The 27,236-nt window shown below is 32.3% G+C and overlaps 1 protein-coding gene and 1 pseudogene across 1 annotated transcript; one reads left to right on the forward strand and one right to left on the reverse strand.

The window, feature by feature from the left end:
- Positions 1–10: 10 nt before the first annotated feature.
- On the reverse strand, positions 11–3,034 carry LOC114747612 (pentatricopeptide repeat-containing protein At4g33990-like; annotated as a pseudogene).
- Positions 3,035–13,037: 10,003 nt separating this feature from the next.
- Positions 13,038–25,207, forward strand: LOC114747614 (probable LRR receptor-like serine/threonine-protein kinase At1g07650). The gene is made up of 24 exons (XM_028935966.1): positions 13,038–13,302; positions 13,851–14,031; positions 17,120–17,191; positions 17,327–17,395; positions 17,505–17,576; positions 17,969–18,040; positions 18,143–18,214; positions 18,627–18,698; positions 18,785–18,856; positions 18,937–19,008; positions 19,097–19,168; positions 19,452–19,523; positions 19,602–19,667; positions 19,811–19,876; positions 19,963–20,001; positions 20,136–20,194; positions 20,988–21,367; positions 21,456–21,651; positions 22,605–22,751; positions 23,451–23,569; positions 23,876–24,086; positions 24,190–24,433; positions 24,568–24,718; positions 24,835–25,207. Exons 1-24 carry the CDS (start codon positions 13,179–13,181, stop codon positions 25,120–25,122), a joined length of 2,988 nt encoding a protein of 995 aa, XP_028791799.1. The 5' UTR covers positions 13,038–13,178; the 3' UTR covers positions 25,123–25,207.
- Positions 25,208–27,236: the final 2,029 nt, after the last annotated feature.

The raw sequence follows: 27,236 nt of genomic DNA on the forward strand, positions 1-27,236 counted from the left end.
CCACTATGACAGAACTCCACCCAGGAGTCTTCCTCAATCCCCTGTCTCTGGCCAATGATCTTACTTTAACTGCACCTTCCCATTTTCCAACATTGGCATAAATATTGGACAACAAACATAGTAACCAACATTCTCTGGATGACCCTCAAATAAGTGCTTAGAAGCCAAGGTGCCCAACGCAACATTCCCATGTACTCTACAAGCAGCGAAGAGACCCCCAATGGATGCATCAGGTTTCAAAGGCATATTGCTCACTAAACTATATGCCTTTTCAAGATACCCTGCTCTACCTAGTAAATCCACCATGCAGCCATAATGCTTCAAGCTTGGCATGATCCCATACTCTTTCTGCATGATGTCAAAGCACCATTGACCCTGATCAACTAAACCTGCATGGCTACAGGCAGACAAGAGAATAAAAAGTTACATGATCTGGCTTTACTCCTTGAGCAAGCATATCTTTGAACAGTTTGAGAGCAATTTCTCCATGCCCATGAATTCCATGACAGGAGATTATGGCATTCCAAGGAATTGATGTTTCCTGTGGGACTTCATAGAATAAAGAAATTGCATTATCTAAACTCCCACATTTTCCATACATGTCAATCAAGCAGGTACCCACAAAGACATCCAGGTACAAGCAGTTTTTTATTAGCCTCCCATGGACCTTCATTCCTTGTTGCAAAGCTCCCACGTGAGAATATGCAGGTAGAATGCTCACCCAAGTCCCTTGATTTGGGATTATCTTTCCATACTCTTCCATCATGTTATAAGCATCAATTCCCTCACTTGCAAGACCATTTTGAGCATAACCTGCGATTAAAGTGTTCCATGAAACTACATCTTTGATAGGAAGTAGTTCAAAAACTCTTCGTGAACGATCTATAGCACCTAATTTTGCATACATGTTCACCAGTGCATTTCCAATCACAACATCCTGATCAAGCCAATCATGTCTCATAACAAATCCATGAACAGACCTGCCATGCTTTACATCACTCAACTGACCAAACATAGAGGCTAAACTCACAACTGTAAGCAAGTCAGGTTGAATTCCTATCAGCTGCATATCTTTATAAAATTCAAATGCCACGATTGGATCATTATTCTGCTCATATGCAGCAATTATGGAGTTCCAAGTTACCAGGTCCCTCACTTTCATGTGATCAAAAACTCTTTGTGCGTCCCTCAAGTAACCAAACTTGGAATACATGTTGATTAAAGCATTGGAAACGAACAGGTGAGTTTCCAGCCCATGCTTTATAACATATGAATGAATCAAAATCCCATTAATGATATCATCTGATTGTGCACAAACAGGGAGTAGACTTGACACAGTAATTGGATCCATGTTTACCCCCTCAGCCTTCATGTTATTCAAGACCTCCAATGCCCCAGCTGCATTCCCATTCAGGCAAAACCCAGAAATCATTGCATTCCAAGATCCCAAATCTCGAACTGGCATGTCAATAAATAAGTTGTAGGCAGAATCTAAGGCACCAAACCGTGCATACAAATGGATCAAGGAAGCAGCCACAAATACATCCTCCTCAAATCCTGTTTTGAAAACCCAGCAATGTATTTTCTTCCCATCAACCAGATATTTACATGCTTTCAACACAGGAGGGAAGGTGTAAAAATCAGGTCGAAGACCAGAGTTGGACAAGAATTCACAGAAACATTTTAAGGCTTCATAATATTGGCCACTGCGAACATACACAGCTACCATTGAATTCCAAGTATGGACATCCTTATTTTGAATTTGGTTAAAACTATACCGAGAGAACGAGACATCCCCAAGGTAAGCATATAAATTGACCAGCTTGGCAGACAGAAAAACATTTTGAAATTTTCCCAATGTCACAAGAAAAGCATGAAGCTGCTTAGCGTCATCGACCTTTGTGCAGGAACGAAATAGAAAATCAAAATCAGAAACTCTGTTCTTGTTCTCGAAGCCATCCAACATGAACTGCAGAGAATCTGTAGTTACTGAAAAGGATTTATAAACCAATCGATCCAATGGCAAAAATTTGGATAGTGGCTTAGCATTGTAGGTTGGAATCAGTTTGAGAAGAGAAAGCATAGAACATCAGCGGGAAGATACAAAACCTTGGGTTGATTTACATCAGACATAAACCACGAACAAGATAACTACAGAGAAGAAATATGACAATTTATCAGTAATGCATACAAAATAATTAATTATTGAAAGAGCCATGTGTGAGACTGTTAACAAAGCAGACTTAAAAAGCATGCAGTAAATTCACCATCTAAAGAACGAGATTTCCCAGTAAAACAAGATATAGATAGATATTACGTAACCAGAAATGCCATGATAAAGTCAAAGGTAACACTCAAAGCATGCCGTAACTCGTCACTTCAAAAGAAAATGCTTAAACATTCTTCTTACACGGGCATAATAGGGAAAGCACGCTTACAAGTACCGATAACAAAAGTCTTTCAAGTCAAGTAAAGCCAACTTTACAACTTCAGCATCAGAGAATGGCAGAATGCCAACCGTCCCAACGCATGCCAATGCGCACCATGTCACTTAAAATCACCAGCTGAATTGATTAATTGAGCGGTTATGACGCACCTAATAGATTGGACTGACCTAGAGTCAAATACTTTGACATGCTTAACAAACAGCTTTAGAACGCGACCATTAGCTAGAAGATCCCTACAAGTTGATCAGCACTCTACCCAGAAAGGTTTGTGTGATTAAGGGGACAATGCTGATTCTAGGAGAACCAGCTGGAAGAAAATTCTAAGTGCTTATTTCCATTTTCAGTCGAAAGCAATCGAGAACCCAGACAGGGAACATTACCTGTCACTTGCCTAGCTGCCGGTTCCTCTCTCTCAAAGATTGCGCCTTGCTCGATTTCCGCCTCTGCTTTTCTGTTTTCTCTCAATTCTTAATCTCTGCCCTGGCCTTTCTTACCTCTTTTAGACGGGTTTTTCTTCCCTCTCAAATCCCTTGAATCAAATCGTCCTCCCCAGTTTTCTGGCCTCGAATCTGCCTCCTTGTGACCGTTCTTTATCCCCTGAAACTGTCCTTCCGTTCCGCGGAGAGATGAAGAAGAAGCCGTTGCCTTGTCTAAAGGGGCATGCGAGAGCAAGACCATTTTCAATTTTGGGCTTTACGACTTAGCAGGGCAACTATCATTTGATCTGTTTAGGGTCTCTTTTGTTTTTTTGTTTTTGGACTGAAGGGTCTCTTTTGGGTTGAGATGTGCTTAATAATGGGTCAAATATTGAGCCCTTTACTTAGCCGCTTAATTTGTACTTTATTAATTTTTTTATTTTAGGGGGTAGAATATCAGATGGACAATAAATTCTGCCAATAATTAAACAAAAACTTACTCAAACTTACTGACTCAGGAATTAAATTTTAAATGGAATAAAAATTGAAATAATTTTTTTGGCGCATGCATGTAGATGAAATAAATATTTTTCATACAATATACATGTAATAAACAATCTTTATTTTGCTAATATAAAAGCCATAGTTCACAAAAGTTTTAAATTTTAAAAACACATTTGGAATTAAATAATGTAAATTTAAATATTTTTGAAATTAAAATACTAATAATTTTGTTTTCTCAAACTTGGAAAGTTTCTTTTGAAATTATATATATTTTTCTCAATTTTAATTTAATACCTATATGATTTTTTTATTAATTAAATTTTAATCTTGCTCTGTTAGCACCGTTAAACCTGTATAGGAGTTAATTGTACTAACAGACAAGAGTTAACATGCTAACATAGCAAAATTTAAAAAAATTAATTATAAAAGAAAAATACATAGATATTAATTCTTTTTAACCATGACATGGATATTAAATTAAAACTTAAGAAAAAGCATACTCCTCTAGTCTTATTTATAGGGTAGAGATAGAAGGTTTTTTTGTCCTATTTATAAATCATTTCATTAAATTTTCAACATGAATGTACTATTTTGTCCTTCATTCATTATAATATAAGTAGTTATCTTTTTTAAAAAGTGTATATATTAAATATGAGTAAAGTTAAAAAATTATTATATTTTAATGGAAAGTTAATATATTTTAAGATTTTTTTATCTGTATAAAATATAGTAAAATTGTTTTATAAATAGAATCGTAAATGCTTATAAAATGATTTTCCAAAAGAATTCAGCATTATACCGTCGAAGTATGCATGATGCAATAAAGAGGGGGGCCCAAATTGTGAAGCTTCATTGCTTTCAAGGAAGCTGGCAGGAACCTAGTCAGTCAACTACTGAAATTGTCAATCAAGCAGTCAAGTCCACTAAATATTTTAATGCAATTTCTCCTTTTTTTTTAAAAAAAATAACATAACTCATTTTAACCCTAGAGGCGGCTAGCGACTAATATTGAATATTAGATATATAATATACCTAAAATTTACAAAATGCCAATTGAATTGAAAAAAGTATCTACGACATGATTTAACTATGAGCCAACCTACTATTATGCAAGCATTTTGAAATATAACAATCGTATAACTAAATATTTTGTTTTTAATCTCTGGCAAATTATAAAAATACTGTGAGTTGTGATCGGTACTCTATTTCATAATGTTATTCATGAAATTTAAAACTCTAATGTGGCAGCATCATATTTTAATTTACAGCAATATTTTCATTAAGAAGTATAACCCTTTTAAATTAGCTAAAGATGCTATGGGTTTATATATAAAAATAATAATTCTTTTTTGAATATATATAATTAATAATTCTAAATAACATAAAAATATATTTCATAATTGTTAAAAATATGTTTAATTTTAGGCTTTTAACCGATAATATTTCATGAACTATAGATAGTTAAATATCATTTTTATGGGGGTATTCATAAGCCAATTGCCAAATATATCCAGTGAAAGTTGGCCCCAAAAAAAAATATATCCGGTCAAAACATAAAAGTGAAATTGGTGTAAATGAGTAATGTCGGTTCGTCTGGCTGCTTGAAGTCCAACGAACATTGAACACTTTCTTTAATCTATTAAAAGAACCAAACACTTTTTTAATGAGTACTAGAAGTGTGAGATTTTGCGAAAAGCATAGTGAATATACTACCTATTACGTTTAATATACGAATTAGTAGAGCCCGGGAAACGGGTCGAAGCCCGTCAGGCCAGTCCTTTTAGATCCTGAAATTATGAAGGTCCGGGCTTGATATTTTTTTCTTAAAATGAGAAATAAGCCCTGGAGGGCCGAGGGCTTAAAAGGGCCGGTCCTTTTATAATTTTTTTATTTTTTAAATTTTTTATATAATATTAATGTTATTAATTTTTTACATTATTAATAATATTTCAAATATTTAGTTATTATTATCATTTTAAAATTAAATTTAGTTTTAGACAATAATTTATCCAATTAAATATTTAAAAAATGGGTTAATTTGGACTTTAATAATGATTTGATTTATATTATATGCGTTGATATTTTTAAACTATATATATTTGATAATAGAATATTTTTATACTTATATAACTTGTGATTCTATAATTTGAATTAGAAATTCATGAGTTTCAACAACAATGTTTCTTACATTAAAGTAAAATAATAGTTAGATTGCAAAATTTAAAAATAAAATTCTTATAAAAAAGAAAAACTTGATATTTTTGTTACGAAAAAAAGCATACTTATGAAAAAAATAATTAATTATAGTGATGATGAAGTTTCAAAAGATTAATGATAGTGTTTATTTATTACACAATTGCATTATAGATAAAACTTTTAGATGTTGTTATCTTGTTAATGAATGTTTTAGATGTTCTTAGATGTTGATAAATATTTATATATGATAATATTTTATATTTGTGACTTAATTTTATTCATTTTTATGTCTTTTATTAATAATTTCATTGGTTTATTTTTTATATTTTTATAAAAAAATATGATAAATATAAAAAATAGTATTTTTTCTTAAACGGGCCAAAAGCCCGCGGGCCGGCCCTGGCCCTGTAGCTTAAAGGCCGGGCCTAGCAAATTGGGGTATTTTTAAAATTTCAGCCTTGGAGGGCCGGCCCTTTTAAGCCCGCCAGCCCTGAAGGGCCGGTCCTGATTCCCAGCTCTACAAATTAGTTTGATTTTTAATTTAATTTTAAATATAAGATTTTAATTTATTTTATCTCTCATATTTAATCATATTTTTCAAAGTAATTTTTATACTCTTGTAGTAGTTGTACATGTTAAAAGATTCCATTAAATAGTGGTTATAGCTAATATACATAATTAGTAAGAGTAGTATAAGGAATACAACACTTATTTATTACAAATAACTAATTTAACAAATTTTTTAATCAATTCCTATTAGTTAAATAGTTTTTATATTAAACATCAGAGGTAATGTATATAATATATTACTTTTGGTTTTTAATATAAGAGATAGTTGACTAACTTGAGTAGATTGAGAAAATTAATTAAGTTAGTTATTTGTGATAAATAGGTATTATCTTTTTCTAAAATATCATTGTTAATCAAATGTATTGGATAAAACTATTATTATTACAAAGACTACCTAAAAAAATAAATATGACAGATAATGTAAATTATGATTTTATATTTAGAATTAAAATAAAAAGTAAATAAACTTTTATCTATATATATATATATACACACGGAAGAAATGAGTTAATGGCATAAAAAATAATGGCGTGCTGGCAATTAATATGTGGGAAACTCGTTTTGACTTTTTGACTAGCAAGGTAGGTGGGGCTCTTGTTATTCAATTAAAACTTTAAAAGCGCGTTCATTAATTTGTTTGTCACCATCATTTCATGTCCCCACACGCTCTTCCTGTTTGCCTTTTTCCCTTCGGCCTTCTTACATGCATCTGTTGTTAATCTCTGTCACTATCAGACATGCGTACACGTTGACTGTTTCTGCATTATATTATTAATGTACACTTTAAAACAACGTTAGCATTATTTGTATTTCTCAAAATTTCACCTTATCTTAATTTTAGCTCTTGAAATTTGAAATTAATAATGTTGGTTCTTAAAATTTTGTTAGGAAAATCACAAAAAAAGACTATGAAATTAGAAAAATTATATATAAGGATCGGTTCACAAAAATTGTTGTCAAAATCTATATTATTATTAAAATCCATACTAATGTTGTCATGAGTCTTAATTTATAATTTTTCTAATCCCACGATCTTTTTTTGTGATTTTTCCCATTTGTTTGAGGAACAAAAACACTGTTAGATGGATAAAAAATCTTTAAATGGACCAAAATGAAATCAAATTCTAGAAATCAAAATCAAAATAAAGCAAAACTTTAGAATTAAAATTAAAGATAGTATTAATTAACCATTTAAAAAAATATTATCTTTGATTCTTAATATAAAAGTTAGATAATTAATATCTAATCATATGCGTTAAAATAAAAACACTTCAGCATGCATAATCATAATGAGAACTATTTTAAAAATAAATAAATAAATATAAAAGTTAAAGCGGATTGGATGTTATATTTAAAATTAAATTAAATCTCTAACTAATTTTTATATTTAAGACAGAAGATAATAATATTATAACCGTTCTTTCTTTCTTTCTTGAAAAAACTGGGAAAGAATCTTTCATTGAAAATCTTATTAGGAGGAATGACCTAAATCAAAGTACAGGAACTTGACAATCGGTACATGCAAAACTTTATAAAGTACCAGCACTATATAAATTTATCAAATTCTTATCATCAAGGAAATTTTTAATAAAGCATTTCTCCCAAATTTTCCATTCTTCTTTGTATTTTCTTATATTAAAATATATATGATATTGAAATAAAGACAAAATGACATTAAGTTAAAAAAAAAGTTCAAATTATGTAATATTTTGACTTTATTTCCAAGAAAATTAAGGTGAGATGCTGGTTTAGCTGCAGAATGAGAAAAAAAAATTACTATACGGATAGAGCTCATTAAACACAAGTCATCAAGCCAATTATCATTTATATTATGAGCTAATTATTGAAATAACTAATTAGAACAATAATTATATGTTTCACTAGACACGTGATAAGACGTAATAATCTAATCCGGCATGCAAGGTAAAAAAAAAAAAAATCTGGCATGATTTTTTTGGCTAAAATTTTTTTTTGATTAATTAAAAAGATCAAATATAAATACTATAGCCGTTGTCAAAAATAAACACACAAAAAATACCAACAATAAATTCTAACTCACAGAATCTCACAAACAAAACAAAAAAAAAAAACTCCACAAAATACTAACAAATAAGCCTAGCACAAACTCACCAAAGACAAGGAAAAAAAATCATAGGAAACTACAAAAAAAAAAAAACCGACAATTAACCGATCCCACTTTAGTAGATCATAGTTTTCATTCCCCACAATTTGATAGAAAATAGTTGAAAACTTGGCTTTTTTACAGATATGCTATACGCAATAAAAAAATATATCAAAATGCTATAATTTCAAAAATATTTACCAATACACTATACTTAAACACAAGTCGTTCTTGTCAGAAATGATTTGTATGTTATCTGATAAAAAATAAAATCATTCTTCGCGTGAACAATTTCACTTTTTGACATTATATTTTTTTAAATTAAAAAGTGAAATCATTCACACAAAGAACGATTTCACTTTTTTACTACAATATTCTTGCATGCGAATTCTTCTGCAATTTTCTTCCAAATACAAATATTCATTTCTCTTACTTGTCAACTCAACTCATTCTCTCCATACAAACTTGTGAAACTACAGTAAATGTACATGTTTTTATATATTCTACTTCTTCAACTTTGGTTTCTTACTTCATCTTCTTTTATCTGGATGTTTACTCTTCTTCTTCTTCGTGGCTTATTTGCTCTACCTCCATTTTTTGTAAATTGTTTGTTCATAATTAAAGTAAAAAATAAGTCTAAGAAATAGATTTTGTTTTCTTTTATTTTTTCTGCTATTTCTATAATTTTATTTAGGGTTAAGGTGCACCCAGCACCTCCAAGTATTTTGTCCAGTGCACTTAGTGGCCTAAAGTAATTTGTGGTGCAATTTTGCCTTCAAAGTAATTAAAATGGTGCACCGGTATCCCATGCTAACAAATCTATTACTTTGACCGTTAAATGGATGAGTCAGCACAAGTTTGACCAAAATAATCTGACGTGACATGTCTAATAAGCAGGTGACGTGGAATTTTTTTGGGGTTAAGGTGTATCCAGCACCCCCAAGTATTTTTCCAGGTGCACCCAGTGACCTAAAGTAATTTATGGTGCAATTTTGCCCTCAAAGTAATTAAAATGGTGCATCGGTATCCTATGCTAATAGATCTGTTACTTTGGCTGTGAAATTGATGAGTCAGCACAAGTTTGACCAAAATAATCTGACTTGGCATGTCTAATAAGCAGGTGACATGGCTTTTCTTGTTAATTCCATTGTTTTGTCTGAATATTACTCCTCTGGTCCTATTTATAAGACACTTCCAGCATGTTTCACACAGACCAAGGAAAACCTTAAATTTCATTAACTCTCATTTAAATTTTAATAACTTTTCAACTTTATCCCTATTTAATATACATTATACCTCATATAAACAAAGTCAATACAATAATAAATGAGGGGTAAATTTGTACATTCATATAAAAAATTTCTCTTAGTGCTTTATAAATAGGACCAAAAAATATCTTCTCTATTTACCCTATAAATAGGGCCAGAGGAGTATCTTTGAAAAAATTTCTTACTCTGAAAAAAATTCCAAGAGCCGAAGAGAGCATTTACTGAACAGAGAAAACAAAGCAGTGGCAAACGAAAAAAATTCCACATCACCTGCTTATTAGACATGCTAGGTCAGATTATTTTGGTCAAACTTGTGCTGACTCATCAATTTCACAGTCAAAGTAACAGATTTGTTAGCATAGGATACCGGTGCACCATTTTAATTACTTTGAGGGCAAAATTGCATCATAAATTACTTTAGGCCATTGGGTGCACCTGGAAAAATACTTGGGGGTGCTGGATGCACCTTAACCCTGAAAAAATTCCACATCACCTGCTTATTAGACATGCCACGTCAAATTATTTTGGTCAAACTTATGCTGACTCATCAATTTAACGGTCAAAGTAACAGATCTGTTAGCATGGGATACCGGTGCACCATTTTAATTACTTTGAGGGCAAAATTACACCATAAATTACTTTAGGCTACTGAGTGCACCTGACAAAATACTTGGGGGTGCTGGATACACCTTAACCCTTTTATTTATATTAATTATTAATTAATATATTGTTTGCACTATATAGAACAATAGAACATGACATCTTTTTAACGTTAAAATTCTTTCTTGTGATATTATTTTAATAAATAACAAATCATGGAAATTTTTTTAAATTTTACGCATACATATATTATTTATACCTTATAAATAACAATTTATTGCATGAAACTAAAAATTTACTTAGGTTAAAATCTTTCGGACCAAAATAATTGGGTTAAAATGAGGGGTTCAAAAGTAAAGATTTCTTCTCTAATTTTTTTTCCTAGAATATCTAAGTAAATATGAGAATTTATCATCACTCTAGTTAAAAAGAATTAGTCATGTTTATCAGTCAAACCTACTCCTTCCAATACAGTTATGAGTAGAAAAATCTTTGATTCAAAGTACTAATGTCATAATACTCATCATCGATTCAAAAATGCAAATTAACGAATAGCAGGGAATAGGCAAAATGAAGAAAATGAATTTATGTGCGTCCTTCATTCATTTTAATTTTTCGTTACTTACGCTCTGTTTTTACCTAAAAATATATATATAAGCAATCGTTCACTTGATGTGTGTAGCAAACTTTCCTTCTTTTTTTTTTTTTTGCCAACTTCCTACTTAGTATATATACCATAGATTTGATATTTAGGGTGTGTATATATATAATTATTTATCAATTTTATCTTATCAAATTTAAACTCTTGGAGAAGTATACTTTCATAAGGGAAAAAAATAATATGAATGTATTTAAAAAAAAATAGAGCTTATATCAAAATCTTAACATCTTAAAATAATATAGCAGATAATAATTTACCATCAAAATAAGAGGTATCTAGCTTAAAAAGAGTATAAATATTCCAGATTATTGAACCCACTACTCATATCCTGAAAATTAGAATGATAAAATATTAGCTCATTAAGGATAGTATGGATGAAAAATAAAATTATATATTACAGTTGCAAATTTTTTATTAAAGAGAGAGAGAGAGAGAGAGGGAGAGAGGAGAAACAATATATCCACAGCCGCAGTAAAAATACTTGTGAAATGTTTGGAAGCAAATAAACCACAAAAAGGAAGAAGAAGAAAAGTGAACTTCTTGATGAAAAACAATGAAGCAAGAAATCAAAGATGAAAAAGTAGAATATACAAAAGTATGTACATTTGTTGTAGCTCCATGGGTTTGCATGGAGAGAATAAGTTGAGTTGATAAGTGAGAGAAGTGAGGGGAAGGAAATTGCAGAGGGATTTGCATGTTAAAATATTACAGTCAAAAAGTAAAATCATTTGTTGCGTGAATGATTTCACTTTGTGTATAATTTAAAAATTGTTCTTGTCAAGAATGATTTTAAATATAGCATATTGATAAATACTTTTAAAATTGTAGTATTTTAGTTTTTTTTTTACTGTGTATAGCATACCGGTAAAAAAGCCAAGAATTTCATTTGCACAAAGAGAAATTGAGTTGCACATTGCACAAAGGAATATTATTGCATACAAGGAAAGATAAATTATACATAAAAAAAATTAAGTTGTATACAATAGAAGTCAAGTTGCACAAAGTGTTTAGGTCTTATTTGTCAATTAAATTTTTAATGAGGGACTTGTCTCTAATTTTTTCTTACAATTATTAATTATTTATGAATTAAGAAAACGACATGGCTTTTGGAAACAGCAATGTTATTGTGCAGTTAGTGGGCTTGAACAAAAGAATATAATGACTTAATTTGTATCATCGCATATGGTATAATGATGCCAATCAAGTGCGACAAAGTGAGACGCACGTACACACATACATATAGATAAGTAATGAACAAAATATTACTTAATATTTTTATTATTAAAGCTGCAGCACCGTAAACTCAATTAAATATTCCAAGAATTTTCATTAATACTGCTATTATTATATTATACAATTATTTAAATTTCAATAAGTTGTTAAGAATGGAAAACTATATATTAATACCTCTACAATATAACAATGCATTTATTGGAATATATAAAATTTAGAGGAAATTGCAAAAAAAAGATCTTAGAATTGCAAAAACGCAGATAGGGACCATTGACAACTTCACTATAGCTTTTGATAATAATAATGTGTCATGAAGTTGTCAAAACTCAAAGTGAAGTTGTCAAGGGTCCCTATCTGTGTTTTTGTAATTCCAAGGTTTTTTTTGGTAATTTTCCCTAAAATTTACTTATAGTATTTTTTTATTATTTATAACTGTATCCTATATATTTTTTTTATAAACATCAATTTATTGAACAAAATGATAACCATATGTATAAAATCAGCAACCGGTCCTGAGTTAGTATCAAATCCAAGTCCAAAATAAAAAAATAAAAAAACTTATATACTCCTCCGGTCCTTATTATAAGACCCAATTTGACTTTTTATTTGGTCCTAATTATAAGACCCAATCCATTTTCTCTCTTATATTTATGCATTTTTTTCCAAGATAATCCTTCTAATAATGATAGTTTTAGCCAATATACTTAATTAGCAAGGATATTTTAGGAATGACAACACTTATTTATTATAAATAACCAACTTAACTTACTTCCTTAATCTCCTCAAATAAGTCAATTGGGTCTTATAATTAGGACCGTAGGAGTATATAGTTAATTGAATCATTTTATGCATGCATGCACACCAACTTTTTGGTTATTATATTGTAAATCAATTATAAGCTTTATACAGAGCGATAGTATATATTAAAACCTGCACTTGTGTATCCCACTTGTGTATGCATGATCATAATGTCCCCCCCTACTTTCATAGATATTATTTTGTATTTTGTCACTGTAGCATCCCAGTACTTCCCCAGCAGCCTCCCCATCCATATCCTCTATGCCCGTATCATTCTCTGTCTGTTTTCATCTCAAATAAATATGACTCTCCTCTCTTTCCTGCCCTGCTTCATGACCTGTGAGCTCAAATCTCAGAGTTCCCATGAAGCTCAAACCGGGATGTCCCCATCTTCTGCTTTCCCTCCTCCTCCTTGGCTCCACTTCAATCTTCATGTTCCTCCCACGGATCGCTTTCGCTGCCACACCCAAGCTCACCATTGATGAAGGTAAACTAACACCAAATTCCTCACCTTGCTCCTCACCTGTTTGATTTTTTGCCTCTGTCAGAATCTTTGCTGGAAATCTCATCATCTCATTCTTATATATCAAGTGAACATATATACTTGTATTCCCAGTCTCTGGTTTCTGGCCTGGAGAAACAATAGCAGATTGATTGCTTCTGCTTCGGCTTCTTCCATATTCTTCTATCATCTTTGCTGATTCATTCGGATTTCTCATATCAAAAGAGTGAATACTTAATTGTATTGCCAATCCCTTGTTTCTGCCAGGGGAAACAATAACAGATTGATTGCTTCAGCTCCTCCTCCTCCTCCTCCTCCTTCTTCCATCTACTTTGTTAATTCATTTGATTTTTCTCATAGCAAAAGAATAGATATATATAATTGTATAGCCAGTGCGGTTTCTGGACAGGAGAGACAACGTCAGATTGATTTGCTTCTCTTCTTCACCTTCTGTCCATTAAAGTTGTTTGATTTGGGGTTTCGCTATCTTGTGTTTGATGATGAATGAGTAAGTTTGGTTTGGTGGTGTGCAGTGAGGGCATTGAAAGAGATAGGGAAGAAGCTGGGGAAGAAGGAGTGGGACTTTGGTATAGATCCCTGCAGTGGCAAAGGCAGATGGAATGTGACAGATGAGAGGAAAGGCTTTGGCTCTGCCAGCTGTGTTATCTGTGATTGCTCCTTCAATCTCAATTCATCTTGCCATGTTGTAAGCATGTACTGCTCTCTCTCTCTCAACACACACAGTTCAATGTTCATATCTGTCATTTTCTGTTCTTGGCTAGTTGAGAGTTTTGCTGTTCATGCATATTTAGGACTGCTCAAAATGAAAATGTTGTTGAATTTTAGTTTCTTACTTTCTATTGAACTGGTCAAATGTCAATTCGACTCTTTATGATGGAGTAACCAGTTAGGTAATAAGTAACCATTTGCCCATTTGGTCCTGTTGGATTGGCTTAGGGAAAAACGAGTCCACCGACAAGCTTAATAGAATTAATATGTCGAATTGATTAAACCTGTTTTTTTAATTTAAAATTATGAAAATTTGTATCTTTATATTCCTTTGATTATTTTGGATTTTTGGTTATATAATTACTCTTTTCGTTGTTATCAAAAATATAAATCATCCCTTAATTTTTATATTATTCTATATATTTTTAATTCTATAGAAAATTTTCAATATGTAAATTTAATATTTATATATATAATTAAAATTCATTCCACCACAAATCCAACTCTGATCAAATCAATCGGTTATAAACTAATATTTTTATTGATTTAATAAAGAGTTGAATTTTGAAAGTTTTAATACGCACCATGTACATTTTAATTGATGATATTTGAATCCTGGGGGCAAAATTAACCCATCACCAGCATCAATCAGTATTTAAAGAGAAAAACTGAGAATAGGCACAGGGTCACGTGGAATCATGTGTAGACCAGAGATGGAAGAAGACAGTTTCTCTTTTTCTCTTCTTCTTTATTTTTTTCCCCACCCATGGTTAATGAATCTTCACCTGTCTGCCATGTTAATCACAAATACTTGTAGATATCACATCAAATTAAATTTTTGATGTTTATGCAGTGAACTTATAGTATATAATATATATATATATATATATATATAATCATTTTTTGACTATAAAGAATTTCAATGATAAATTTATATGCTATTTTATGACTGAAATGATACTAAAGGCATTAATTTTATGAGAGAATTACAATCAAGTCTTATAGAATGAAAAACTTACAAAACAGGTTTTAGAGGTTGTCATTTTTCTCTGTGAGACTTGTTATTACAGGCTGCTCAGATTGTCATTAGAATTTTTTAGTAATTATTTCTCTTCTGTGAGAGTTGATTGTAATTCTCCCTAATTTCATTAGTCACATAAGTACATGTTTAAATTAACTTATTTTAAATGATTTTTATTGTAGGAAATAAATATATTAGAGGAATTTTATCTTTTAAAATACAGAAGTACTTTTCTTGGAAGCTTCTTATGGATGCATTAGTGAACCCTACAGCTTAGATGAACTATTGTGGTGGCTGAACTTTAATAATGATTCCATAAAGTTTGTCTTCACTTGTATTAATTAGTCAAAATATGATTTTTTTTTTTCTAGCAAAAAAATAGTTGGAAACATTTGCATGGTTCTGTTTTTGTATCGAGAAAAAGACAGCTGAAGAATTCTTTTTCCTCCGACAAATTTGTAAGTATTATTACTAATTAAACATGGATTTCAGTTGGTCAAAGAAAACGTGGATTTGTTTCTTTCTTTAGCTGAACATGATCTGTCATTAAAGGCGGTCGGATCTAACATGTCTAAGCTCGGAAGTTAGCTGTGCTTGCTGGTCGAAACAAGAATGAACAATGAAGTGAGCAAATCTTTTTCAGAAAAAGTTAAGAGTACATCAAAATATCTAAACGTAAACATTTTTACAAGAAATTTTAAAATTTTAAGATATTCCAAAAATCATACTCCTCCGGTTCTCAATATAAGATTTAATTATTGAGTTGATTTTGGTCATAAATATAAGACCTATTTCTCATATTTATCAATTTTTTTTATAAATTACCCCTATGGATCTCCCTCAACTATAATTAAGTAAAAGAGGGAGAAAAGATATTAAGGAAGATGATTAGAGTATTTTAAGAAAAACATGTTATATTTTTTATAATTAACTAATTTACCTAATTTTTTTAATCTAATCAAATTAGTTAAATAGATCTTGTATCGAGGATAAAAGGAATTCCATATCATATCATTTTTCCAAAAAAGCAAAGAAACACAGCTCTGAAGTTTGATTCTGCGTATGTGTTTACTTTCCGTTGCCCTAAAAAAAAGGTTCTCGCTTTAGCACTGCAAAACAAAAAGGACAAAGTAAGGTCTCTGGTGGGAATGTATAAAAATGCTTTTAAAATTTTTTTTTTCACGGGACAAACTTCTTTACATATTTATTAAAAGTATTTTTAAAATTATGATTTGGTTTCTTTCAAATACCGTTTTAGTAATAGGTGAACAGTATTGTCAACCTAAGAAAATTAAAATTCTAAGCTTCTACAATCGTTGAGACATACAACTGGAGTTTATACTTCATTTCCACAGCCAGATTCTCTCCGATTCTCTGTAATGTCCTGATATCCTTAAGTAATACAAGTAGTAATTTGTGTCGTGTCCCGTATTCTACACAGAGCACGAGCACCTTATGGCTATCATGAGGAGACTGGAGAGAAGCTGAATTCTTCACTACTATTAGTATTGTGAACCACTTCCCAGCGTTGACATTACTTCAAAATTTTTTTGACTTTGTCATTACTTCAAATTTTGTGATTTTAGAAACTCTCATGATTTCTGTATTGTAAAAAGATTCACAATGTTATGTTTTGGAATCATATTTGGGGCGCCTAAGATTTACTCCCATCTGCTTGTTGTTCTGTCTCTATGCATATCTCTAATCATAATCAACAACGCCGGCATTTGAACTGAGAAATACCTCTGACAGGAAAGAATGGATTCATGTTTCGAGCTAATCATATAATCGAAATAAAATACATTCATTGCAAGTACTATGTCTACGATTAGTCTTTTCTCTTTTCTGGAGTTCACAATTTGGAATTGACCTTTACTATTCTGTAAGTTATCTAAAGCAGTTTGTTCAATATGCAGCAGGATTCGATCAATGAGTTGTATTTTTGAAATGTAACACATATTAGCAACTCAGATTATGAACCTTTATCTCTCAAGACGTTCTTGCCCAAGATTAGTTCTGAATTTTACTTTATTCCACATTTTATATCTGCAGACTTTTTAAGGCTCAGAATATTTCCGGTACTCTTCCACCAGAGTTTTCCAAGCTTCAGCATCTCAAGCAATTGTGAGATAAACCAATCCTCTCTTGTGAAACTAAATGATTCTTTGTTACTTTGGGCTCTATGTCACTATGCCATTTTTATATTCAAAATGAATTGGTCAAGCTTCCTAATTCTGTGAAGCACCTTCTTTAACATAGGGACCTTGGTCGTAATCTCTTCACTGGTTCTATACCTCAGCAATGGGCTGCTTTGCACTTGGACCAGCTGTAAGAACAATTTCTCTGTGCTCTCTCTTCTTTCACCGTCTTTCTCTTAAATAGCTTATTTATAAGCAAACCAACTTGGGTTTATCAGCTTTTGTCAATGAATTTGCAGCAATCTCATGGGGAACAAGTTATCAGGTCCTTTTCCTAAAGTTCTCACCAATATCACAACCCTCAGAAACCTGTATGTTAAGAACCATTTTCTGTTTTCATTAAAGTTGTGTTTATTTGCAGTTTTGCCTTTATGTCAATTGAGATTTAATACGTTGGTTAATGCCTTATTGTGAAGAGAAAAAAGAAACACACATGTTATTAATTTGGTCTACCAATTCAATTGTTAACCCAAATTTATTCATTACGAATTAAGCTGAAGCTTTTTCTTCCATCTGAACTTTCTTTTTCTTTCTTTTCTTTTCTTTTTTTTTTGGTTGAATATCTGAACTTTCTTTTCTACACACAGTTTCTGCTGCTTCCCAGGGGCAGCCTGGCATGGCTACTGCAGGGTTGCCAGTTTAGTGTAATTACAAATTGCTTCTGTTTCTTCGTTTGAGGAAAGTATCTTTGTAAATGTTACAGGAGTATTGAAGGGAACCTATTTTCAGGCCACATTCCTCCAGAGATTGGAAACTTGGTCAATTTAGAAAAAATGTGATTCTTTTGAACCCTCACTATTGTTTATTAATGCCAATGCCATTTTTCCCATGATATATCATCCTCTACTGTTAACATGGACAATGTGATGTGTTTTAGCATTCTGTCATCAAATGCATTGACTGGAGAATTGCCACCCGCACTTTCAAAGTTGACCAAGTTGACCGATTTGTAAGTCTCTGTTTTCAACCAAAGTTGGACCGTGTTTTGCACAGAGTCCGACATGAATCATATGTTCAATACTATCACGCGACTTTTTATAGACTGTACATATCAATAATTAATTTATAGTCCATGTTTTGCAAACTGCTTGGCTAATAAAACTGATATCATTAGTGGATAAATGAGCAACAATGACAAACACTAACAGCCACTCATACTCGCATTAATATTTAATATAGGAACCGTTTGCTCGTCAATGCGAGTTGCAGAAGCGTTTGAAGTTAATCGATGATCAATGCTTCTATTCAATGAGCAAAATAATAATTGCATTTTCTAATCCAAAAATTTTATGGCTATTTTATTGTTCAAATGTAGCAGTTCCTAGCTTGCTTACTAACTTGTTTTCAAACTGCATTTCTAGGAGGATTAGTGACAATAATTTCTCTGGGAGGATACCCGATTTCATTAGCAAATTGACATCTATTGAGAAGCTGTAAGATTCTCTATCATGCGTTTCTTCTTCACTCTTTGCAATATTTTCTGTTGTTCACCTATCATATCACTTTTCTTTTGTTACAGGCACATTGAGGGTTGCTCGCTCGAGGGACCCATACCTTCCACCATTTCTGCCTTGAGAAGATTAAGTGATTTGTATGACAATGTAATTCTTCATTTTCGTTTGTCATGGAAAATGAATATGTCGAGTAACTCTTTTGCTCTTCAATATTTAGGAGGATAACTGATCTGAAAGGTAGAAGCTCATCTTTCCCATCATTGGGCTATATGAAATCATTGAGGACCCTGTAAGCTCTATGGCCCAAATATTTTCTCTTTCTCTTGTAATTCTTCAAAAGTAACTATATTTTATTTTGACTTGGTATTATAATGCAGTATACTGAGGAGATGCTTGATCAAAGGAAAAATCCCCTACTCTATTGGGAATATGAACAAACTGAAGATCTTGTAAGTAGTCCAACAGATGGCTTTCCTCAGTAAATTTTGTTGGAAAATTTGTAATTACGGCTTTTATGTCCTTTGCGCTTTTTCCTTCTATCAATAGAATGAATCTCTTCTGCAATAAAAGACAGTTAGAAACACATGCAAATTTCATAGACATGAATAGAGATTTCATGGCATGAACATGAATAAGATGATCTTGCATATATCTTGCAGACACTCTTTAGGGATTTAACAGGTTTGGTTCATTTTTCATTCAAAAATTATTTCATATTTACGGTTATTGTAGAGACTTGAGTTTCAATGACTTGACTGGAAGGATACCTGGCTCTTTTGACCAGCTCGACAAAGTAGACTTCATGTAAGTGGATGGAATGGGTGGAATGTCTTGTTCAAACACCTCATTCTCATTTTAAGTAAAGCAACCTTGTGAACGCAGATATCTTACTGGGAACAAGCTAACAGGGACAATACCGAGCTGGGTTCTTGGAAGAAATACAAATGTGTATGTTGACTGATTATATTCTGCTCTTGACATTTTCTTCAATGACCACAGTGTATACATCAGTCAGAAATAAATTTTACCTTAGTTCTGAGCTGCTTATGCTGTTGATGATATAAACAATTTTCATATATTTTGTTGCGCAGTGATATTTCTGACAATAACTTTAGCTGGGACAGCTCGAGTCCAGTTGAATGTCCAAGAGGGAGTGTGTGAGTTTCACTTATGCTGTGATCTCTGTTTATTCTGCAACTTTCATAAGTTCACGACAGTTACAAGTTTGCTATTATTTTTCCAGAAATTTAGTGGAGAGCTATTCTTCTTCTGTGGATAAACAGTAAGAATTTTGTGCTTGGAATTCAAGTCTCACCCTTTACTATTAGAGGAACTCTCCTCAAACTATATATTCTTTGCTACTATTTTTTAATTTCATATTCAAGACATGATCTTAAATTTCATTCCCTGTTGCAGAAAAAATGTTCACTCGTGCTTGAAAAAGAACTTTCCATGCTCACATTCGGACAGCCGATGTAAGCATCTAACCATAATATATGGTTTTCACATAGTTTTATCTGTGGGGTTACTTCTCGATAATGATTCACGCTGTGAAACTTGCACTTCAGTTATCAAAATCGATAAATACCCAGCTGAAAGGGACTACATAACGAGAGAAAGGACAAGAGTGGTAACGGAGTCCTATTTCATGATTTTGCTTAATTAGTTCAGTGGTCCAAGATACAGAAGTGAGAGAGATGATGATTAATAGAAACCCGGTAACCTGATAGCTCATATGGTTGAATTCATTCTTGGTTGAGTTTTCCATATATGGGTCTTCTTTAGAGATGGAGAATTTACCCATGCTTTCTATCACCACTTCATCTTCTTAAACGAGAATAATTAATGAAAGCTTCTTCAGTGGTGAGAGAGACATAAATGAGAGATATGGCCATCGGATAGAAATCTCCCCACCCCTAACGGTTAATACATAGCTGAATTGATTCTTTGTTTATTTTTCTATGTATGGAGTCTCCTTTGGAGATGGAGGATTTATTGATTAGTCTCTAAGGAACTCAAAACAAGAGGATGATTCGATAATAATTATGTTTGAAGGATGTAATACCTTTGCTAAAGGTTTTAGTCCAATAGTTGCTTGATATTCCCAATTTTTTGCAAACTTTTAGTTTATAAGTAGAAGCATGGTGCAAATGGCAGCAAGATTCCAGTGAAAATTATTTTAAAAACTTTATTCAACTGCTTTGAATTTATTATTTATGAAGGTTTTTTTTTTTTGGCCAATGCTGGTTGACTTTGTTTTTTTAACAGACCACTCCTTGCACATTAACTGCGGTGGCAAGGAAGAAAATATCAATGGTACTATTTATGAAAGGGACAGAGAACAAAGAGGTGCTTCAATGTTTTACTATGGCCGGAATTGGGCTCTCAGCAGCACCGGGAACTTCATGGACAATAATATTGAATCTGATCCCTATATTGTGACCAACACTTCCAAACTTCTCCGTGTCTCGGCTCCCACTTCAGAACTATACAGGACAGCTCGTTTGTCTCCCCTTTCTCTCACTTACTATGGACTCTGTCTAATGAATGGAAACTACACTGTTAGGCTTCACTTCGCAGAGATTGTGTTTGTCAATGATAGATCATTTTACAGTCTTGGGAGACGTGTATTTAACGTCTATATCCAGGTATCTTTTTTCTACACGATTTGCAAACGTCAAATAATGGAATTCCATAGAATTGTGTATTGATATAGATGGAATGTATTCAATGAAGGGGAAGTTGGTCCTAGAGGACTTCAATATTGAGAAAGAAGCTGGTGGGACTGGAAAGCCAATTGTGAAGACATTTAATGCCACTGTCACGCAACATTCTTTGAAGATTCACTTCTACTATGCTGGAAAGGGGACGACTGGCATACCGACCAGAGGGATTTATGGACCTCTGATATCTGCCATATCTGTAGATCCTAGTAAGTCAGTATGATGATCTAAATCTGTGTGATTGTGTTTTTCTTTGCTTGAACAGAGTGCCTAAACGTGGTTTTAGATTGAAGTTACTGAACTTTTTAGGAAAACTGACCCAAAAAAAAAAAACCCATTGAATTTCAAAATGACAAATAGCTGATTTTGACAAATTTTGACTGAAAAAGACAAATAGGTCATATTTACTATTCTTATAATAGTTTTGGCTACTTTTATAATAATTTTGACCAGTCAAAATTATTATAAAAGTAGCCAAAACTATTATAAGAATAGTAAATATGACCTATTTGTCTTTTTGAAATTTAACGGGTATTTTTTTTGTCATTTCTCCAAATTTTATGCTTTAAAGAGATAATAATTGTAAAAAAGAAACCATCGCATCAATATGTATCCGGATCTCAAACTAGCTATGGATTGACTGAAGACAGCGTTTATGACAAATGTATGTTGCTTACTAAAATGACGTCAAGTGTTCATTGGTTATTGCAAGGTTGGATGCTAGGTCCAAAGATTTTTTTTTTCACCTTAATTAACTAATATGTAGATAGTTAATGTTAAGAAGTTACAGAGAAAGAAAGCGTAACACGACACAACTACGTGAGAGTGAAAAGAAATTTAACAACAACAGCAAGATGAGAAAAAAATTCCCTCCTAATATCTTTGTTCTTACTTACAGTTTGCTATTTCTTTGGTTTCCCAGACTGTTAGGCGAATGACAGATCATGTATATATCATCTTCCATCTTTATAACTTGAATGCATCCATTTGAGTTGGGATCTTAATCGTGCCATATCTAGTAACTGCAAGATTAAAACAAGTAACAGAGCAAAGAAAGTCGATAAAATATATGCACAAGAAAAATTAAATATGTAGGCAAAAGGCAAAGATTGGATTTTATGCTTTGGCTTCCCATGAAATTTACAAGTGCTTCTTTGCGCAGATTTTAAACCTCCATCACCACGGATTGGAAAGAGAACGTATATTATAGTGGTAGCTGCTATGTTAGCTGCTCTTGTGCTTCTTCTGATGCTCCTAGGTATTATGAGGTGGAAGGGCTGGTTAGGAGGTGAAGACTCCGTGTATAAAGGTATGTGATGCATCTGCCAAAACGTAATTAATAATACCCTTTTCATATGGGCTCTTCCCCCCCCCCCCCCCGGAAAAAAAAATCAGGATCCGATACTACTGAGTAATCTGGATTCTAGTTGGACCGGGTCTCAATTGAGAGAACCTCTCCCAATGTACTCCTCCGGTCCTTAATATAGGACCCAATTCTTGAGTTGGTTTTGGTCCTAAATATAAGACCCATTTCTCATATTTATCATTTTTCTCTAAATTACCCTTATGGATACTCCCTCAACCATAATCAAGTAGAAGAGGGAGATAGGGTATTAAGAAAGATGATTATGGTATTTTAGGAAAAATGTGTCACTTTTCTTATAATTAACTAACTTACCTAACTTCCTTAATATAATCAAATTAGTTAAATGGGTCTTATATTAAGGACCGGAGGAGTAACTTTTCTATTGACAAGGCTCAAACTTGAAATCTCTCTCATAAGTTGTTGAATTTCTTACAACCCAACCAAGCTGTAGTTAGCTGCATTGACATGTTTCAAAATCAATTCTCATATTTCTATTTTATTTTTATTTTTTTTTTATAGAATTTAGATTAAAATTCATTTGCGCCTCATTCTGATCTGAAATGGAATGGAATATGGCAGCATATGATATGGATGAAATTATAAGCTTTCTTTGTTGACTTTCAAATTTGCACTTTTTCCTAGAGCTGAGAGGAATAGACCTGCAGACAGGATTATTCACATTAAGACAAATCAAAACAGCAACCGAAAACTTTGATGCTACAAACAAACTTGGAGAAGGCGGCTTTGGTTCTGTTTACAAGGTATTTAAATTCTCCTCCTGTGCATATTCTTGATTACCAATTTTGTCTCACATAGTCAAGTTTTGATATTTCTTGACCTGAGAAACTAGATGTGCATTATGGGATATCTATATCTCCAGATACTTAAAAGTAAAATTTTTTTCTATACAATGAATTCCCATCTGTTCCACGCACTGCACTCATTAGTTAGCAAGCCCTTGGCGCTTAAAGGAATGAGAAAAATCATGTACAAGCATTAGCTATTAATTCTTATTTTCATGTGTAGAATGCTTGTAAGAAATCATATATACACTGTTGCTGATGCAGGGTCTGCTATCCGATGGCACTGTAATTGCAGTAAAACAACTCTCCTCAAAATCCAAGCAAGGAAACCGTGAGTTTGTGAATGAGATAGGAATGATATCTGGACTTCAACATCCCAATCTTGTAAAGCTTTATGGATGTTGTGTGGAAGGGAACCAATTGATACTGGTATATGAGTATATGGAAAATAATTGTCTATCACGTGCACTTTTTGGTTAGCTTCTTACTCAACCACCTTAACTATCTCTTGCTGCCTGAATCAACATATGGTCAAGTCCAAAAACTAATTAGCTTTCTCCCAATCACATTATATGCAGGAAAAGATCCAGCCTGCAAAGCAAAACTAGACTGGACAACGCGGACGAAAATTTGCCTTGGTATAGCTAGAGCTTTGGCTTATCTGCATGAAGAGTCCAGAATAAAAATCATACACAGGGATATAAAGACTAGTAATGTTTTGCTAGATAAAGATTTTAATGCTAAGGTTTCAGATTTTGGTTTGGCAAAACTTAATGAAGAAGGTGATAATACACATATCAGCACTCGAGTTGCTGGAACCATGTAAGTTTATCTCATATTGATACATATCTCTTGCTTACCTCATCCGTTACTAATGATCACAATTTCAACCTGCTCTCTTTTGATTTTATTATCATAATATATACTTACACATTTTCATTGATGTTATTTTGCAGTGGTTACATGGCTCCTGAATATGCAATGCGTGGCTGTTTGACTGACAAAGCAGATATTTATAGCTTTGGGGTGGTTATATTGGAAACTATCAGTGGAAAGAGCAATACAAATTATAGACCCAATGAAGAATTCGTTTACCTTCTTGATTGGGTAAACCATAATTTACTTGAAACCATTATTCCTATTGTCAAATAGCATAAAAATTGAAATGTGACATCTTTTTATCAAGTATATAGTCCTTGTCCTTAAAATCAAGCTTCTTTCAGGCCAATGTTCTGCAAGAGAGAGGAAATCTACTGGAGCTGGTTGATCCAGACTTAGGATCAGACTATTCAACTGAGGAGGCCATGGTTATGCTAAATGTGGCTCTCTTGTGTACCAATGCATCCCCAACACTTAGGCCAAAAATGTCCCAAGTTGTGAGCATGCTTGAAGGCCAAACAGATATTCAGGATTTGCTTTCTGACCCAGGATACTCTGCAAGTAGTTCCAAACACAGGTCCATAAGAAATCACTTCTGGCAGAACCCAGATACTGATTCCTCTAGTTCATAACTCGGGACAGAAATAGAAAATATGGGAGGATATTAGAAATAGAAAATGTGTTGGTTTCTCTTAACAATGCCACAACATGGCAACATGGCAACATGGCATGGGACTGTTCTCATTGGATAATCAGCCTACCTTGTTATTTACATACTCCATTAACAAACAAGTGAAAGTTGTCCGTAGAAAAGTTGTAACTTCAATTTGGTGTAACTTTCATGGAAAAAATAGTATATTTTATAGTTTGGGTCCTTAAACGGTACTCCTTGAGTGCTTAAGATAGGAGCTGATTAGGGAATTGATATTAGTTATATATATAAAATCTATTTCTCATGTTCATTAATTTTTTTTTTTCTAAATTAACTTTATTGATACTTTTCTAATAATAATCAAATAGGAGAGGTGTAACATCTTAAATTCTACTCTAAGGATTTAAATATTAAAAAAAAAAGGTTCCAAAATGTTATTTTCTCCGTTTTACCTAGGGTCTTTAACTTCAGTTTATCCCTAGTATTTTCTTTTTACCTTCTCCCCGTCTTTTTCTCCTTCTCCTTCTCTCTCTCCGCGTTGCTTCGGTCACTCGCTCGCTCGCAGCGTCGCTCTCTCTCCCTTCTCTCTTCATTGTTATAGATCATTTTGGTAAGTAAAACTACTTCTAATTACAAAACTCTCTTCATGAAAGTTGTTCTACTCAATCATATCTATCTAATGATAGTAATTTTATATTACTTAGAGAAAATTTTTGGTATAGAATTTGGAGCAAGTATTTAGTTTTGATGAGTGTTAACCACAGTATTGTAGATCTGTTATAGTAGATCATTTCTACCGGTTTAGATTTGTCCATTTGTTGATTTTAGTATTTACAATTAATTTTTAATAAAAAAATATGTTATTTATGAGATATATTATATTTATACCGATTAAAATAAGTTAAATAATTTATTTGAGTTATTTGATATATTATTGAAATTTTAATCGGTTTAGTTTTGTTTATTGGGTGACTGGAGGTTTTAAAATAATTATTGTAGTTAAAGCTCATTATTTATGAAAATATATATATGCCATTAAAATTTTGATTAGATTATTTATATATATAAATATTTGAGACACTATTGAATTTTTGATGGTTCGGTTTTGAGGTTTAAATTTCAAATGAGATTTTTATAATTTAGAATATAGTAATTTCATATTTAGAAATTTTGGAAAATTCTTTTTATTAAAGTAAATAAGTTGGAGGATGTAAATAAATAATTTGGCTTGTTAGAAAATTATCAGTTAGTTCTAAATACTTAATTTTGGATTATAAGAGTTGTGAGAATTTAGAATGAAAATTAAATTAAATTAGGAATTTAACTAATATATAAGCTTAATAAATTAATTAGTTAGTTTATATTAATATGTGGTTATATTAATTGTGTAGATTAATTATTGGTTGAGCAAATGATTGACCTCATGGTAATCCTTCTATTACTTTGGCGAGAGGTAACCACTTTCCACTTGTTATATGTGCTAATATGTTGTTTGTGAGTATTTTGTTGTTTTTAGAATAATATTTGATATTTAGAACTTGAGTAGATATGTTATATCTTTTGAGCTATGGAAATGGTCTTGTGGGATTTTTGGAATTGTGATTGAGAAGTTTGGAAAAGATATATGATTTATATCTTATGGATTATACTGAGAAAATATTGAGACATTTTTATTATATTGTGAATGGTTGGTTGTTATTTGGATTTTGGCTTGAGTCCTATCCTACCACGTGGTAAGGCCGCCATTGGTGCACATTGGTTGGCTTCTTCTTTCGTCCACCATAGTGAGGGATAGGCCTTCGTGGCTTCTTATTCGTCCCCCAAAGTGAGGGATAGGCCCATATGTTTGATTGATCCCCTAGAGTGAGGGATAGACTTATGTGGCTTGTGTGTTGACCCCCATAGTGAGGGTTTGGATGATTGAAATTATATTTTTATGGATATATCTATGTTTCTCGAGAATTAATAACTATCCCACTTGACACCTTACGAGCACGTGTTAGTATGTATGATGAGTTGGAAAGCTGGTTACTGAGGCATTTGTCTCACCCCGTGGTTTAACATTTTCCAGGCGATAGTTCAGGTGGTGGCCCA

Source organism: Neltuma alba, unplaced genomic scaffold (assembly GCF_004799145.2).
Source record: "Neltuma alba isolate B1F8T4 unplaced genomic scaffold, ASM479914v2 tig00005386_pilon, whole genome shotgun sequence".
In the NCBI taxonomy this organism is placed as follows: Eukaryota; Viridiplantae; Streptophyta; class Magnoliopsida; order Fabales; family Fabaceae; genus Neltuma; species Neltuma alba.

What these genes read in the sequence shown, in the direction of transcription:
- LOC114747614 (XM_028935966.1), top strand. Translation starts at nt 13,179, where the DNA reads ATGAAGCTCAAACCGGGATGTCCCCATCTTCTGCTTTCCCTCCTCCTC. An exon ending in ATCACAACCCTCAGAAACCT is followed by an intron (nt 17,577 to 17,968) that starts GTATGTTAAGAA and finishes TAAATGTTACAG; the next exon opens with GAGTATTGAAGGGAACCTAT. An exon ending in CTTGGAAGAAATACAAATGT is followed by an intron (nt 19,668 to 19,810) that starts GTATGTTGACTG and finishes TTTGTTGCGCAG; the next exon opens with TGATATTTCTGACAATAACT.